Source organism: Galleria mellonella, unplaced genomic scaffold (assembly GCF_026898425.1).
Source record: "Galleria mellonella isolate WM207_F2 unplaced genomic scaffold, CSIRO_AGI_GalMel_v1 utg797, whole genome shotgun sequence".
Taxonomy (NCBI): Eukaryota; Metazoa; Arthropoda; class Insecta; order Lepidoptera; family Pyralidae; genus Galleria; species Galleria mellonella.
In genome coordinates this window covers 484,438-503,961 of record NW_026442156.1, presented here as the reverse complement: position 1 = coordinate 503,961, position 19,524 = coordinate 484,438, and the positions used below count along the sequence as shown (strand labels likewise).

The following is a 19,524-nucleotide window of genomic DNA, read 5'->3' as shown; positions in this document are numbered from 1 at the left end:
TACTGTGGCATGCATAAATTATTTCAAAGGTACATATAAAAAGAAAAGAAGTTTTAAATAAATTAAAATAATCATCACAATAAAGAATGATGAATGTTAATTGTGTATATAAGACGTCGAGCTACCTAACCAACATGATAATAAACTATACTTTTTAAATGAGTATAATATTCATTTTATTGCACAGTAATCGTTTGCTCTTTTGCAAAGGGAAGCCATTTATATAATAATACAAAACAGAAAATATACATGTAAACATTTAACACAAAAATATAAAAAAAAAAACAACAGGCGAGTAATTATAATATGTATTAATTAACGGTTTATGAATGAATTAATTAGAAAATGTAAATATCATAAACGTTACATAATTAAAATATAAGATGAACATAATGTACATAGACACTTCAACTATAGTAATGGTGAAAGTGAACAAGATAACATAAAACCACACAGGAAAACTGACATACACATTGACAAGTTACAACAGTACGAGTATCTTACCTTTCGATCCACATAGAACCCAGGAAATGACTGTCCGGTCGCGTGTAAAAAGATAAATTAGTGTTAATAACGTTGATTTTGTGGTACTACTTATGTGGTACTATGTTGACTTGTTTTTGTTTAAATCAATATAATATATTTATGCCATATGTACTTACTACTACTCACTATTTAATTACATATTAATTCGGGTAAAGAGGACCCAAAATATTAGGTACATATTTTTCAATAAATAATAATCATCATTTTGTAGTAAAATAACTTAATATAAAAATAGTTCAGTAAGTACGAGTATTCATATGTATAAAAAAATTTGCTCACAATTGTAGGTAATCTAAAGCTAATAATTAAGATTGTGTATCACAAAAAAAAACTTCAATTGTAGTAAAACCAGTTATTCTGATTTAAAACCTACATTACGAACCGATTTAAATAAAAATTGTATGGAAAAAAAAATATGTAAGATAAAAAGATAATTTCCCAACTTTGTTTACAACCGACGGAGTTATGAGAACAAACATTAAAAAAATACAACTGAAATGCAAATCTCCTTCTTTTTGAAGTCGATTGAAAATAAAACATTAAACCAACAAGGTTTCTTTTTTTTTCTAATGATTGGTCACGCCTACAAAGCTTTTTTTTTCAATTAGAATCAATTGTAACTAATTAGGTAGATATTTATAGTAACTATGAAATGTGAAATAGATAAATTAATGTAATAAATTTGATTAATAAATCCTCACCGACTACACTCGAAACCCGCATCTCGTGATACTTTAGACATCAGCTTAACAATTTTCAAAATCAGTTCCTATTTGATTATTCCTATTTCAAAATCTATATGTCCACATGATCTATAAGAATTATATAGAAAGGAAAATCGTAATCTCAGAATTTACACAATAGTTCAATAATCCCACTAAGAACGAGAACGGACAATCAATATAGTATTCATTTCTAAATTTGTAGAAAAATGAGTGTTTGTATACACAATACTAAGTACCTCAAATATCAGTTGCGTATTATTATCACATCTATGATGCATTGCTACGTTAAAATATACCAATAATTTTGACAATTACAACCATAATCCACGATAACATAGTGAGAGGCACTTGTCGTCTGTTACTATTGTAATAAACGTGCCCACATTTCACCGAATTTCATTTAAGATTGTAAACCTATCGCCATCTCTCTGATTAATTTAACTAGTTAACGATTTCTCCACTGCGAGAGTTCATAAAAATTTTAATTGACATTCAAATTACAGTCAGTTAGATTAAAACTCACGACCTTTTATAAATAGAAATAGCCTGCTACTAGGCTAATTTTCCGGAATATTTACGAAATACGAATACTTATATATTTTCAGAAAGTACAACACCGGTGCTCATGTTATGAAACATTATCAAGCAATCAATCAGGTGATTCCGAGATGTACTAAAAACGTCGCTCATCTTCGTGAGAAGCGGAACGCAACCATTCGCATTTCCGTCCTTATTGTTCGAAGACATCCTGCCTAAGAATAACAACGACACGTACAGTACATTTTTACTGCCTCCGCTTTATTTATCATTAAATTTATGAGTGCATCGTGCACTGCGATGGGTTTGTTACTCTTTTATTTCTGACTGATGAAATGTTTTCATATTATAATTTTTATTATAAGTGAATTATATGGAAAATAATGCAATCACTCTTACCCTTGTAATAATGTGGGTCAAATTACAGGTACCTACCAAATCAGAATTATCAAGGGCATCATACATACATTCAACGACAACGTAGTCGTTGTACAGTATCAGACTATCTATAAGTACTAACAAGATTATGGTGTAATATGATTGATCAATAATACACTTTTTTCAACCCACGCAAATATAGCTAAAGTTGATGACCTCTGCACGATAAACGCTATGTTACTGATACCACCTAGTTTTTCCACACCTACGATAATACTATTTCTTGAAACAAAATAAACTACACCAAACAAAAATAATTCAGTTAAATACTATATTATAATAACATAAACTAGTATTGTAACGATGTTAATTAGATAAATAACTATTAGAATCTATGTCAGACACACTTCAAAGCACAAATAAATGTCTGTCATAAACAAATTAAACCCTCGTACTAAAGTTCATTCGTCTTCATTTCTGAGGTAGAAAGCCCTTCAAGAAGTTGTTTTTGATTTACACTAAGTGCCGCCGCAGTGGAACGATGCGCCCACGCCGCGCGCTTTGTTCTTTGATTACACACTATCAACATCATTTCACTACACTACACCTACAATATTTTTTATGTGAATTCTGTCCTAATTTTTACTAATAAATACTCGTCTTATAAACGTGCTGCATAGTTAAGCCTTAAAAATATGTACATATTCTGCACTCTCTAGATACTTTACACTAATACATATGCACTGCGAGTTTATAATAGATGTCTGTCTGATGATCTGTACTCTAACGTAACTTAATCAAATTTCATGTGGCCACAATTATTGTAATGGTAATATTGTCAATCAAACCACACTACTAAGCAATGTTAAGAAACCCGAACGCATGTATTCACTCTATATGTTCAACATCACTGTCATTGTCTTGTAGTTAGGATTGTTATTTGATTACACATATCAACATCAATTGCTTACTTTCTATTTTTTAATAGTGAGAAAAGCAACTAATATTACAAAAATTATTATAATTAAAAAAATATTACGCCTGTAAATTGATTGAAATACCCATATATACCTTTATTATCTACTATAAAAAATATAAATAATATTACGACCCTAAGAATATATGGTTGCTCTACATTAATTCATTCTAAGTTATGTATTAAAAGCACAAATTATTCCGGAACATTTTAAACACTAAATATGGGGATATAATAATTCCAAACTTAAACAAATACTACAAATTATGAATTATAGTATTTATAATGTACTATCATGATGAAACGTGATTTTAGGTGAAAATCGAAATTCATCCAACAATACTAAAGAATTCTAATGTACGATTCTATCAATGAAATGACTCACTAGATAATAGTGAATTAAAGCAGTTTTACGTCAAAGACATCAAACCAAGATCTTAATTTGGTAACCAAGAAAGCGGAACCACAAAGTAATTCCCACATCGAAAAAAGTAACTAGTAATTTGTTAAAATATAGTCTACCATTTAGAATTATTATAATCGAATGAATAATTACTCATGCATAATACTTATGCTGGTATTTCTATTAAAAATTTATGATTTTTTGTGACGAAAATATACTTCTGAGTGCTTCAAACTATAGTTTATTTTTGTTTGATTTGCTTGAATAAGTACCGCTGTTTTATCTATTTCTACCATAAAGCTGCATTGGATGTAAAGTTGTACTATTTCTGGCATTTGTGCAATTCCTGACTCACGATATGACCTAAACCTTACTCTTCAGGAATGAGGATACATGAGAACATCTGGACAACGTCACGGCTTTGTATATGTGGTATCATGTTTCAGTTGAATTTCAAAAATCCTTTCTTAACGGATGTTTACGGTACAAATTTTTGCTTTTTAAACTTAGTAGTTTTGAGTTTGTATTGATATAGTCAGGACAATACGGATAATCTGTATTTCAAAATTAAATGTTGATATTGTTGTTCGTGTTAAAAAATTGTATCATGCTCGTATCTATTTGAAATCAATAAATATATTACTTGTAAATTTTATTATGGCACAACACACAAAAACTGGTCAAACGTTACGCTCTACTGATATCAAATTGTAATACAATACTAGTCGGATATGTCTAAAACTGATCGAATACTAAGTAGCCCGGTTCATTCATATATATTGCAAAATGAATAATTGGCACACTGCCTGTAATCAGTATAGTGCAGTCAATTTACATACATATATTTTTAGGTATCATAATATCAGCCGCTAACTTTCCGCTGTTAAACATAGGCCTCCACCTATTGAGGACTGTTGGCAATAGTTGACACGCTTGGCTTAATGATCGAAGAATACGTAGCAGCCTCCCTCATTAAACTTTCTAGGTATGTTCATTTAAAATTTTATTCCATGTTAACTTTTATCTAAAAAATACTTTTATTCTTCGAATCTTTTATTTACATCGAAATCAATAATAAAATCAAATTATAAGGAATGGCCAATAGGTCTTCTTACAAAGTATATGATTTTAGTTACAAAAGAATAAGTAAATACAAATGACTATGCTGTCACAAATATTATTTTTTACAAATCTATCTTTTTTAACGCGCCATTTTAGTTACAAAAAGAGATAAATAAGACCGCCTTTTGTAACACTATACGTATTGAAAATTGTTTTAACAAATCCTGTTATGTTGGTGCAATAAAGTGTTAAATAAATAAATAAATAAATACAAGTAAAAGAAAAACGTTTTTAAGAGAAATTATATATAAGTCCTATGGCCGTACCTTTTCAATGATATTCGCTATTCTGGACTAATAATAACCAACTATTGTACAGGCCAAGTAAGGATCCGACTATTCAGCTAGTCCTTGCTTCTTATATATGAAAATCTTGTAAACATATTTAAATGCGAGTTAATAATGCTATACAAATCACAGGAAAAGACCACATTCTGTGTTAAACAACTAGACGAATTTTAATGAAATTTGATACACAGATGGACTTTATCACAGTTAGACTAACACTATACGAGTGTTTTAACTAATTCACGTCAACAAACTTACAGTTACCAGCTAATAGACTTTTTATTTTATATTTACTTACAGCGAGTTCTTCGCTGGTATACGAGGTAAGGGTCCGCCGATCTTGCTGCAGAACACAGTAAAACGGCTCCCAGGATGGTGGCACCCCTACCGCTGCTCCGCCCACGGCACTTGTCGCTACATCTGTTGGCAAAAATGATAACAATAAATTATAATCCCAAAAAGCTTTTTTGCAAAGTATTTATTTTTATAGATAACAATAATGATTTTAAAATACTTTAAGCAATAGACTATGACGTATTTAAAAATTGGCTTTATTAACTATAACAAAATTTTCTGATTCCTCTTTTTTAATCGAAAGGAATTTCTCAACTTTGAAGCCGATGTTGAAACAACTTTAAAAACAGGTTTTTTTTACCCAAGTTCAAAAAATGAGGAAATTATCAATTCGGTTGTATATTTTTTTTCTTTATGTTTGTTACCTCATAACTCCGCCATTTGTAAACCGATTTAGAAAATTCTTTATGTGAAAAGATATAGGTACTCGTACTTTCAGTATAGTTTCATAAAAATTCCAACTCGGTTCAATAGTTTAGGTTTTAAATCAAAACAATTGGCCTTATCACGATTGAAGCCAGTGTCAATTTTTCTATGATAATTTCGACTATTGTAAAATGATTTTGACAATTCTTTTTGCAATCGATAAAACAAATTCTATTCATTTATTTCTGTGTTAGTCTTTTAATAATTTTACATCAATTGAAGTAGCTATTTATTACAGAAAGTCTTTATGTCAGAAAATATCTTGTAACTGTTTTATGAAGTGTTTCTTATACAGTTAACTAAATAATAATAATGACTTTAAAATACTTATAAAAGCAAGTATGTACTGCATGCAATATATAATTTAGCAAACTTTTGTATATGTAATTAATTATGCAGTAAGAGTAAAGTTGATAAAAATCGAAAAGTTTATTTAAAAAAAATATATTATTCTACATACGTAATCTAATTGTACCTAAATCATGTTTTCATTACCTAACTTTAAATTATAAGCCAATACACTTATAACATTACGTTATTGCACTCAAAGTTGTGAAAGGGAGACTTAAGTTTATGTACTTACCACCTACACACAAAAAATCTATTATACACGATAATAAAGTTTAAAGTTCATATTGTAGAACGATTTAAATAAAGTGGCAATATCTAAATGGCCTAAATTTTTATAGTATCTCCAGATACCTCATAAAGGACGTGGAATCAAAATCAGTTCAGACTTGGCGTAACTGATAACGCGTAACATCGATCTCCAAAAAAATATATCTACAGTGGAATTTTACATGCTTCGTTATAATAAATTAAAAAACTACATTTCTATTATATATATATAAATATATAATACTTAAACTATGAATTATTTCTATTCTCTTATTAAAAATACTAACAAATAACATAAAGGAAAAAATTATATGTTCTTACTTATAATTAATCCTTCTTAATTAGTAATTAATAATTATTCTTAATAATGTAAATTCTACCAACCAACTTCAGAAAGAGAATAGGAGATCGAAAAATAATGTAGGTAGCACATGAGTAGAAGCAGCAGAAAAAAATAAAGCATAATTTAAGACTTTGTTCTATAAAAAAAAACACCGACTTCAATAGTGGCAAAATAATTTATTTGGAATTAGAAACTAAACTGAACTGATTTTAATAAAATTTCTATAAAACCAATCTAAAAATATATACTTTCAGATAAATAAATATTTTTCCAAATGGGTTTATAAATGACAGAGTTAAGAGTTAACAAAGCTAAAAAAATATATACTCTAATTGAGAAGCTCCTTCTTTTTTGAAGTCAGCTAAAAATTTAATTATATAGCGATATAAATTCACTTAAATTAAAGGTTTTAAACTAAATTATCAAGATTAAAACCGTAAACGCCAAAATCACAGGCAACGCAACAACGACAGTTATTCAGTAACAGGCGTCGTGAGGACAATGCCAGTAATTGAACCACTTATTGAGCTCATAAAACTCTACGGTACGACGCCGCGTGCTGTTACATGGATTAATGCAGTCCATTTAATCTATTAAACAGTGACTCACGTAATGTCTGCAGAAAAATCCCATATAAAATCACACCTAAAATTTTCTCTGTAGACTTAAATAGATATATTTTAATTTATTTTGAGTGGAATCCACTTCTATCATAAATGAACAATGTTATCCATTGAAGAGGTATTATCTAGTACTCTTTGAATTTTTTTCTATGATCTATTGAAACTATACAGAGCTAAAACAAGAAGTACAATTTTGTTCACGTGCTTAATATAAAAACAATTCATACCAACCCACGGCATATAAAATATTTACAGTAGATAACTTCATATACTTATATGAAACGAACAATACTGCATGTACACACATAAATAAAGGTAGGTATTTTCACTATACAAGCATAAACAGCATTTAGTTGATTTCATATTTTATTTAAGGCTTTAAATTTTATTTTGATAATTGAATTGTCCCCAAAAACTTTTTAAACTTCAAAAGGTAATCGTTTGACATGCACAGATATGTTTATATTTGAATATCAATAATATAATTTTAAATTTAATAAATGAATTTTTAACTATAATCGATATGAAAAAGTTAACAGCCGTATTAGCTTCATACTAATTTTGTTATAATTAAAGTCCATATTTTGTGGACTAACTTCAAGAAAAATTATTAATTTCCACCCAATATTCGCCATTACAAATTGAAATGCTAATCACTAATCTTATAATATGACCAACACTATTTAATAAAAGACGCCTTATTAATCTATTGCTATCATCCAAAGAACACATTGAAGTAAAATTGAAAGGACTTAATTCTAATCTATTATACTATAATAGATTAGAATACAAAATAAATAACTTATAAAAAAATACATTTAAATATAAAAATAGTAACAGATGAACAGTACCAGATAAATTTTACAGTGTATTCCGTGATATCCATAATGCTGTTGACCATTACCACTATCCATTAGGTAGAACATCAAGTTATTTGCCATTTGAAGTTGCATAAAAAACTTATAGGTTGTATGTCAAAACCGCGCACGAACACACGCCAATGTATACAAATTAAATGTTTTTTTACAGTTTTTATTGCATGATACTTTGTATGTATGCTATACGTTGTTTTATGCAAATTAATACGATTTAAAATAAATTTTAAATAAAGTTATACCATTTTAAATAAAGTCTTAAACTTTATGTGCAATATTGTACATTTATATAATCAAGATAGTAGTAGTTAGTAGCTATAGTAATAAACCTCTCTTTTAAAAGACATTAGTATTTCAGTACATTCGTTCCAATATGGACGAATAAAAAGATCCTGAAACCAAACAGCTAGTATATATATTAAAAAAATTGAAATAAATAGCGTTACATCTAACCATGGCCGTTGCTAGGCGGAAATTATATGTTAATAAATATGGATTTTAAAAATCCCATTTTCAAGAGCTTTCAAGTATGTTCATTCGTCCAGCGAATAGCTTTCTGTTTGTTAATATTACAAAAAGCCTACATCAAATCGTGGCTCTCGTAAAACGCCGTGTTTCTAAAATAGCCGCGAGCACCCAGTCACTATCTTTGACTCGGTCACGCACGAGTCCCTAACATCGAGATGTAGCCAGAACACTAGGAACACATCATTTATGGAATATACCACAATACGATAAAGCCAATAAATGTTTATAAGATTTCCATTAGTTAAGAAATATTGTTATTAATTAGTAAATACTGAAAATCGTTAGCATTTTGTGAATTTTGGAATTCATTATTAATAATGAAAACCTATCAAGTCAAACAATAAAATCTGTACAAGATCTGTACCGATACATTTTACCTAGAAAAAATAATACCGTTGATGTAAAGATGTAAACAAAAATATTAACACAGTGTTGGTACATATTGTTAATTGTATACAAATACTAATTGGCCAAGAATAAGTACTCGCTATATAATGTAACAAATGATGTCTTGTATATACATAAATACCTACATACACTTACAGAAAGTTTTATGTTATTGAAATTTTATTTTAATATGAACGGTACAATATTATAATATACCTCTTCATTAGTGTAATAATCCAGATTGCACTAATATTTTATATTATATTATTAACAATATTATGACTTACTCCATTCCACTTTTCTAGTGTTATAATATTAATAACATTTTATGTTCACACCTGGCAAAGGCACACATATATTTTTCAGAATACATTCATATAAATATATCAATAGAAAATTAGTCGATTTATATTTACCAAGTTATTCTAAAATAGGTAGAGGTTTTTATAGATGCCAATTTATTTCAGCAGATTGTACAAATTACATCATTAAATTTCTTATTTCATCTCTATTCATGTTCAACGGTCGATACTGAGCTACCTGTTAATATATTATTCATTTCATAATTGTCATAGCTGTATATATTATTATTATCTTCACTATAATATACAAAATAAATCTATAAAATATAACAACGAGGTAATTAAAAATGAGGAGTTTTGTCTTATAAATATAAATTTTGTATTTAATAAGGCATTTAAAATCTGAAACACTTAAGTAATGTTTTGTTTGGATAACTATGCAATCTTAGATTATATACTCGCAGCTAGAGTCAAAAATAAAATTTAGTAAGCTAAACGTCACTTTGGCTGACAAAATTTTGACACATTTTTTAAAACCAAAACAATACGCAACATTTTTTTTTTGTGTTACATGTGTAATTTCATTAAAAATCTATCCATCTATATAATCTAGGCATACAACAGAGAATACTCGTGAACTCTCTAGTAAAAGTCTTACCAGTTCTACGATAATTAACTATAATTAATTACCGCAGTACAAATATGGCTTTAACGCTTTAATTATAGAGTGGTGATTATGGCTTTATATAGACAAAATAAAACTTACCTACAAATCAATTTCAAGATCAGCAGTCAAATGATAATGCAAGTGGCACCTTGTTAAATCTCGCTAGAGGCGAAGATTTAATGCACCAACAACAGTTTGTAACTGCTCTCCTTAACAAGTCTTACTTGTTTGGGTACAACTTGCCTCGTCTGGTTGATCATTTGTATAATATTAAATATATATGGATATATATGATCAATGGAAAAGACACGAAGTAATACGCTAAGTACCATATTCGATGTTCAACGCAAAGATTCTTTTTTTTTTATTATTATAACAATCGCAAGATAGAGCTTTTCATAGTATTTTCTTTAAAACATTATATAAATGTTTATTACTGTACAATTCAAATAATACAGTATTCGAAATCTAGCGATAGTATTTCTAAAACATTATTTAGAGAATTCTACTAATACTAGTATAATTTAACGCCTCTACCTATACATATGTGTAGGTAAAGGCTACATACCACAAAAAAACAAATGAAACCATCTGTTGAAAACTGTGATAACTGCGATGCAAATGCGGCTAAACTATTATATATTTATAAGGACGACGAGATAAATAAAATACATATTACGTTTTCAACATCCATTTTTTACTAAATTTGTATATTTTGAGAAGTAACATAATTTTTCTATTCCATTCCATTCATTATTCTCTATGCACACATTAATATTATACGCTGCCTTCCTTAACTCTTTGCAGGCTTCTGTATTATTGACAAGTACAGAAGACTAAAGCCACATATATCTAATCAGCGCCGCAGCCTCTTGAAGCAATGTCTGCCCAATTAAGCGTGCCTGGAATGTGACGCCAATTAGATGGATTGGAATTATTTCTTATTTCTTTTACTCTATTATAAACATAAACATTCCAAGGTAAGTTTTTAGTGATCCAATAAAATGCTACACAAGAATCAGTCCAACAAAATTCTTCTAGTTTATTTATATCTAAACTTCTTCTAGCCTCTGCCAATAATCGAGAACCTACGAGTGCCGCTATCAGTTCAAGTCTAGGTATAGATGCCTTTCCAGGTGGCGCTACTCTAGCCTTTGCAGACAGCATTTGGACGTTGACAGTGCCCTCTTTTTCTGAACGCAATAACACACAAGCGCCATACGCAACTTTACTGGCATCACAAAACATATGCAAACTTAACGTACATTCATTTAACAAGTTATTTGTAAGTCTACGTGGAATCTTACACTCACTTAAACAATCTATGTGTTGGTACCATTTACGAAAATCTACCTCTAAATCTTTAGGCAATTGTTCGTCCCATGTTATCCCACGCCGCCATGTTTCTTGTAATATAAGCCGCGGGGTAAGAGTAGCTGGACATGTTATACCCACTGGATCAAATATTCTCTGTACAATTGACATAAGATCTTTTTTAGATATTGTTCCAAGAGCTGAATATGCAGGTAAGTTATCTAAATTTAAACTAAGTTCGTCAGTATTAGTGTCCCATAAGAGCCCTAAAACAGAAAATACTTCTTTTTCAGTATCATTAACTCCCATAGATGTAACCCACTGTCTCAAATCGAACTTAGCTTGACTCATAACTTCTTTTGCCTCTACTATGAACTTACTAGTTTCCTCATATGTATCTAAACTTGTGATGCAGTTGTCAACATAAAATGATCTTTTTAAAATATCTGTCGTTTCTTGAAATTCACTTGTAATCTGGTTTAAATGGTGCGAAATGGTTGCAGAAAATAGAAATGGACTTGACGTTAATCCGAATACTACTCTACAATGTCTATATTCTACTATCTCTTTTTGTGATTCATCTTTCCACCACAAAAACCTAGAAAATAAAAATATATCTAAGTATGCTGACCTAAAACGTAAACTTTATTAGTCATGACTACTAGATATATTAAATAAGCAGTGAGTGCTATAAGCACACCTTATAAAGACTAATAATGTAGGTCATGTACTTCGATTCCTTAGTCACTATTACCACAGATTACAAACTAATAAGTTTTTCATGACAGTTAAGATTGAGTATTTTAATTCTTTGATTACGCTGAAAAAAAAATCAATTGTAAGTAAATCATTGAAAATAGTCAGTTTAAATTGTACATGTTTTTGTAATAATGATTGAATTTGAAAATATTTTGAAAATGTATGATAGAAAAATATAAATCAAACGCTATCAATAAGATCTTAAAAAATAATAAACTGAAACATTTACTGAAATAATACACGTACTGCCTATTAAATGTAGCCTGCGTTTCCATTTGTTTTAATTATATTCTTAGATATCGATGGATGCTTTTAAGTAACAGTGTAGATAGAATAGAAAGCATGTTGAAAATAACTTTAGAAACCAGAGACGAATACTACCGCGTGGGAGGCCGCAGACGGTACATCTTCGCAGTTCACCCCTTGTAACAATGAACTATAAAATGGATAATATAATATAAACATTGTAGTTATTTTGCGATATTTAGTTTTTCGACCATGCTGTATGAAAAGCGTGATCCATATATATCTTGGAACATTTTATGAATACAAAATTACAAATTTGATAAAAAAAATAAAATGGAACGTCAGTATTCGCCGCAAATTACAACAAATTTTAAAACAAGATAATAAGTTTCTCACGACTAAATACAGGAATTAGTAAAACCTATTTAAATGATGTTTATCATTAGTTGTTGCCCCTGAGCATGTTTCGCAATAAGTTCATCGGTATAAAATGGTAGCTAGTGCGTTTATGTTGTAAGTAATTTATCTACCCATTAGACTATTTTTTCCCACAGTACTTGTACTTGAGTATTAAGTTACTGTATATAGAAGAACAAAAACTATATTATGATCTTAAAGGTCACTTGTCGCAGTATGGGGCGTTCGGGCGTCGCCCTACGTTACCCGCTTGCAATTATCATTATACAAACTTTTGACCGTGACTTTTATAATTTTACGCACTAAATGTGCGCTTAAACGCAAAAAGTATAAAAATATTATTAATGCGAAATTCGGTACAAAATTCTGTTTATCCATTTATGCAAAGTTACCCACTGCGTTAATATTTTAATATAGATAGAGACAAAAAAACTGGCGAATACCTACCTCTATCCTGACATAACTTCTACGCTTGATCCAGTATAAACTATTTATAATTTAAACAAGCATAAATAACAAACCAATGTTAATCTACCATTTAATACAGATATTATGTAAAAATAATAAATATAAACTAAAAGACCAAACTATCAACTGATATGTCAGATAAATTTAAACAAGGCATTTATATAATTGTATGTATTGCAAAACAGCAAGTAATATGAAACATAAACTTGTTGTTGTCTATGCATAAAAAGAACTTAAAATCTCTTTAATTACACTTTAAATATCTTTACATAATCCTCAAATAATACATCAAATAATATGAAATATAAACTTTAAAGACCTATGTATTAAACTGTCTTTAAAGTGTATGCGGTAGAACCTATACTAGTCAATACTAGTAGAACCTATACTGCACAAATCGAGAAAAGAACTTTGCGAAACCAATATTCTAAAGCATTTATCAGACATCTGGTGGAGAAAGCTGGCTAAGAACCATTTTTTTGACAGTGTTTGGTATATATAATTTGCACTAGACGTTTAACAGTAATAATGATAATATAATCGCAATAAAGAAAAAACCATTTACGCTAATACATATTTTATTCTATTCAAACTTAATTCTTAGAAGTGGTAAGAGATAACTACTGTTACAAACACATCCCTCCAAACTGACATTTCATTAATACAGCATACGACAAATTATAAAAATTAAATTCTGCAACTTATAACACTGTATTATCAGGTATATGTGTCCTTATTACACTTTTATTCATACTTTAAAAACAATAATATAAGCTACCCGCCAAGCTGAATGATGCGTAGGTGTCAATCATCTGAATGAGAGAGAAACAGTCGTTTTGGCGTTTGAATACGTAGGTAGAAGTTTACATCCATACAAACGACACATCGCTACGTGTCTGAGAAGGCATGAACGTAACGCCACGCCATGCCTTGAATGCAAATTATCAACTTATATAGTTGCATCATAAAAGCTCTTTTATACTCTTATTAAAATGCTTCAGAACTTACCTATTACACAAAGACTCTATTGATGTTCTTGTAGAGTGACTCGTGTTTTTGTACGATTATAATAACACAATAAGTGTTAAAGGAAAAATGAATCAAATTCAACTACATAACACACAGTAGTACAATTATATTCTTACTCCTACCATTCATTATTACGAAACCGCTAAAAACGTGGTATCATATATACATTATCTATTTAATTATATGTTAATTATTAGAAATATAATAGATAGTTATTATATTTCTATATTTTGGTGCACATAATGTTTAATATTTATCTAATAAGTATCTATACAATTAATATTAAAATCCCGAAAGTTTGCAAGGATGTATCATCCATACATGTTGTTTGTTATTCTTTCACGTAAAAACTAATCAACGAATTTGAATGAAATTTGGTACAGGTGTAAGATATGTCCAAACTTAGCACATAGGATACCATATATATGTGCTAATGCATATTTTTACTTATATAAATTAAGCTTAAAATTTAAATGTACACAATTGTTTTTGCTCACTGTACCCAGCCTACTATCCACTGTTCACTTTCCATATGAGTTCATGATGCAGCCGCATCCGCAGTGGCCCTACAGTCGATTGAGGGAAAGTGGCACAAATTAGTGACACAATAAAGTCGTGACCAGTCTTGACGCATTGCTTTTATAACAAGCTAAACTCTAATAAATGTTACAAAGGGCATTAGCGGTCATTTTGTAAAGTTCAGTAACGGACTGTACTGTAGTTTTTATTTAATTACACACATCAAAAGTGTCTAGGGATCAAGTACGTTTTAGAGTATCATCGCAGTTGAGGATTATTATTTTGTATTTTTCGGATCGTTGTTCGGATTGATTCTTTTTACTCAATCTTCAAATGTTGCCAACATTTGAAATCAGACGCATACTAACGGCACGGAATTAAACTAAACTAAAGAATACTAACTAAAGAATACTTAACATTATTTTTATTTTTCTAATTTTGAAAACTACATAATACCTAAGTAAACAAGCCATGCAGTTATCTAATTGGGAAGGTGTATTAGACTCAGACTTACATTGTAATGGCCATTTTCACACAAAAATTTAACGTAACCAATAATCAGCATCATTATTTATATACATAAACAGTATACTCTGTTATGTCCATGGTATTGCTCATGTCTATAGGCGACGGTTGCCACTTTCCATCAGGTGAGCCATCAGCTTGTTTGCCATTCTAAGTAGTATAAGAAAAAAAAATTGTATCTCTTTTCTGTAGTGAAAATGTAATTTTGTCAATACTGATTCAATTAATTTGCAGTTCTCTAGGACAGTTATTTACCTATATATACCTACTCGTAAAGTGCACTTATTACCCAGAAACAACACAATACTGCAATGTAATTATAAACAAATGCAATACAGTTCCCACAATACATAGTTGATGTAATAAAGATGCAGTATTGGATAACATGCATCTATTATTTTACAGCGGAAACCCCACGACCTCAGCTGATTAACCATACCGTACTATCTAAAATCTCAGAACAGAAAACATTTAAGAAGCTGTGTGTTCTAAATCTTTCTTAATGATTTCCAAAAGAAGGTTATGAAATTCATCTACGTATCAAGCCAACAGCCCGCCTAATGGGAAATGATATCAATCGTCAATAGGAATATAAGAATTTTATATAAACTTTTCGGAATACAAAAGTTACTTCAAAATATACAACTATAAATTAATATAATTATAAGATAATAGGGTTAAAACTCATTACATTAGTTACATTAACTCGACAACTTTCTCATACAAATGATCATACACTGCGCTGCCGGAAAAGCATTTGTTTGCGCATATTCAACACGCAGAGTTTTCTAAGAAAAGAGTGGCACTTCCCTTATTGAACATGTGTACGTAATAAATAACAATATATATGTAAAGAAGTTTTTACCCACGACTTCGTCAAGGTAATATATAGATTTAGCGGAAAATAAGGTATTCCATTTTCTTCTTCATTTCAAATATAATGATTTTGATATTCATGATTGGTTGATTTCCTTAAAATGTCTAGATGGCACGATGATAAATAAAGAAAATACTTTCGCATTTATAATTCTGGTATAATTCTGCTACATTATATATTTTTATCAGTAGTATTACCTCCTTTTCATCACTTAATATTATTACGATAATCTTTACAAATCCCTCTCCATTTCGCTAAGTTTTATTTATACATCGAAATATTCAATTCTCTACAACGGATTAAAATAATATTCAGAAATCACCATATTGAATAAAATAAATTGATCAAAACGCAATTACGTCATTTCATCCGCGAAACTTCATACATCGGGTGCGTAACAAAAGAAATTAATTATGAACACGTGAATACTCTATTCAATGAATTCACGGGAAAGGATTAAAAAGAAATAAGTCCCATATATTTCTCAAAAGTCACGCAGGCTTGATATTCAATGCATTAAGTCTTTTATGGTGTGTTTAAGTTATGTAAGTTTTTTCTTAATTTTAATTGTGATTATATACTTTAAGTTTACCCATTATATCCCGTGAAAATTTGTTTATTCTTTTTAGTACTCTCTTATATTAAATAAGGACCTCTATTAAAACCTTACATATGTAAATAAGGTTTTAACTTCTATCTAAGCGGTTTCGGTTGTACATTAATCAGGTTCTTCTTCTAAATAATACCTGCCAATACAAATTCAGAAACGAGTTCTTAGATGGAATGTCGAATGAAATACCACGACTAAAAAAATCTGGAGAATAATCATCTCGTGAAGACACGTAATCTTGATATAGATCAATTTATAATAATAACTTGTAATAGATACCACTTTCAATGCCATTAACTTCTTTGCCACTCTATATTTTATAAAAAAAAACACAGCACTATAATGTATTTTATTTATATAAAATCGAAACAATTTTAAGCATAGACATAGTATAACGTACTACTATACTTAATAGACTAAGGTTTTAAGTGTAATTCTTGTATAACAATATAAATCTTGGGTTTATAATATATCAATGACTAGCTGTATCACACAGCTTTAGCCGCGTTAATATAAAGTACCAACCTACCTGCCTGTTGTGAGTACTAAATTAATTAATACTAGTAATTAGTACTAACAAAAACATTGTGCACTGATTTCATGATTATTATTAAGTAATAATAAAAGTAAGTTACTCTTACTCTCTTGTTGTACTCGTTAATCAATGTGGAAAAGTATTTTTTACATTACATTTCTTATTTAACGTAATCAGGGAATGAATTTTGATAAATACTAAAATTAAGTTACACTTTTACGGACCGAATTTCGAAAACTCGTTTTACTTATTACTTGTGTAGGTCATAAAAATAATTTACTATCTAAATTTGATATTTCTAGCTTCAGTAGTTTCAACTGTGTGTTGATAAATCAGTCAGGACTTTTTATACGAGTAAGTAAGTACAGAAGTATAGATATAGATTTAATATAAATAATTAACAACCTAGAACCAAATTCAAGACTAGCAAATTAATTTATATCAGAGGTCATAATTGATTTATTAAACCGGCCTTTACATTGAAGTTTGTTTTAATTATCTATGAATAAATAGTATTGTAAAGGTTAAGTAACCTTGACTTGTTAATTAAAGAAACCTGCCACTAAAAGCTTTCATTCGTGCGTAATGATGTAAACGAGAGGAGTGAACTGGAGATAAGTGGACTTGCCGGAACAGTGATCAATAGAGGCCTGTATAATATGCAAACAGGTGACACGAGTCGCGTGCCCTACAACGTGGCAACAACAACTGCTATTTGCTGACATTTAAAAAATATTTCGAGAGAGCCAAGAATGCATGGTCAAACAGACTACCGACTATAAGGTACGAGTATCATTACGTAAAAAAACTACGCAACTTGATATTGCCATGTTTATTTCACTGAGGTTTATTTTATACTTGGTAAAGAAAATAATATCTGTCTGTCTATATAATATTTACCGACAGCAAACATAAGTTGTCAAATGATGATTCGTTCTATTCTGCTCGTGGTAATAGTTTTATCTCATTCTCATCTTGTGATTCTTTCGATGAACCTGAAACGCTGCGAAATAAACTAAATTGTTTAATGCCTCACTCTCCTCATGGTTTTAACGTGTGCCATCTGAACGCTCAAAGTATACCTTCTCACTACTCTGAACTTCTTGACACATTTTCCTCTTCTACTCTACACTCTATTCTTATTTCTGAAAGCTGGCTCAAACCTTCCTTGCCCTCCACATCCTATTGTCTCCCGGGGTATGTTCTAATCCGCAACGACAGAATTGGTAAGGGCGGCGGGGGTGTGGCTATTTATCTACGCAGTGATATTCCCTACACAATTCTTTCTTCCTCTCCTTCTAACTATTCTGCAAGCGCTGAATTCCTCTTTATTGAAATTAAAATTAAAAACGCTAAAGCCGTTCTTGGAGTCGTTTATTGTCCACCTTCTATTGACTACTTCAATCAACTTGAATCAACTTTAGAAACAATTTGTTCGGATTATACACATCACATAATTTTAGGTGATTTTAATACTGACCTTATAACAGATTCCCTGCGTTCCCGAAAACTTCAAAATCTTATCAAGTCTGTTCATCTTAATATTCTCCCACTAGGGCCCACTCATGTTAATCCTTCTTCTTCAGATACATGGCTTGATTTAATAATCACTTCCTCTCCTAATCTCTGCATCAAGTACGGCCAACTACCTGCTCCTGGCTTTTCAAAACATGATGCTTTATACGTCACCTATAAACTTAAATCGCCTAAAGTTAAACCTACCTTAATTTGGATGCGTAACTACTCCCGTGTAGATACAATTAAGTTTGAAGAGGATGCCTCCAAGCTAGACTTTGCCAAGGTGCATGTGGCATCAACAATGAATGACAAAGTATCTAACTTTAATAATATAGTCTTAAAATTGTTTGATGACCATGCGCCTTTGCGTATGGTACGTGTCAAGCGGCCTCCAGCACCGTGGATTACCAGGGGGGTACGTATGGCCATGACCCGACGTGATAGAGCTTTTAGGGCCTTTAAACGTGATAGGTGTGATGATAAATGGGTACTCTACAAACTTGCACGGAATAGATGCAACCAAATGGTAAGGGCAGCTAAGAGACAACATTTTCACAATAATGTTTCGAATGCTTCTTCAACCAGCATTTGGAAGTTTTTACGTTCTCTT

At 30.1% G+C, this 19,524-nt stretch overlaps 1 protein-coding gene across 1 annotated transcript in view; it reads right to left on the bottom strand.

Moving 5' to 3' along the window:
• Nucleotides 1–19,524, bottom strand: part of LOC113522927 (uncharacterized) — a gene marked incomplete at its 3' end in the record, with an annotated part of 49,608 nt that overhangs the window by 14,170 nt on the left and 15,914 nt on the right. The window contains exons 3-4 of the mRNA XM_031914028.2: nt 5,273–5,394; nt 505–534 (exon numbers count right to left, since the gene is read on the bottom strand). Of these exons, the coding sequence (XP_031769888.2) occupies nt 505–534; nt 5,273–5,394 (152 nt within the window). The remainder of the gene's footprint in view (nt 1–504; nt 535–5,272; nt 5,395–19,524) is intronic.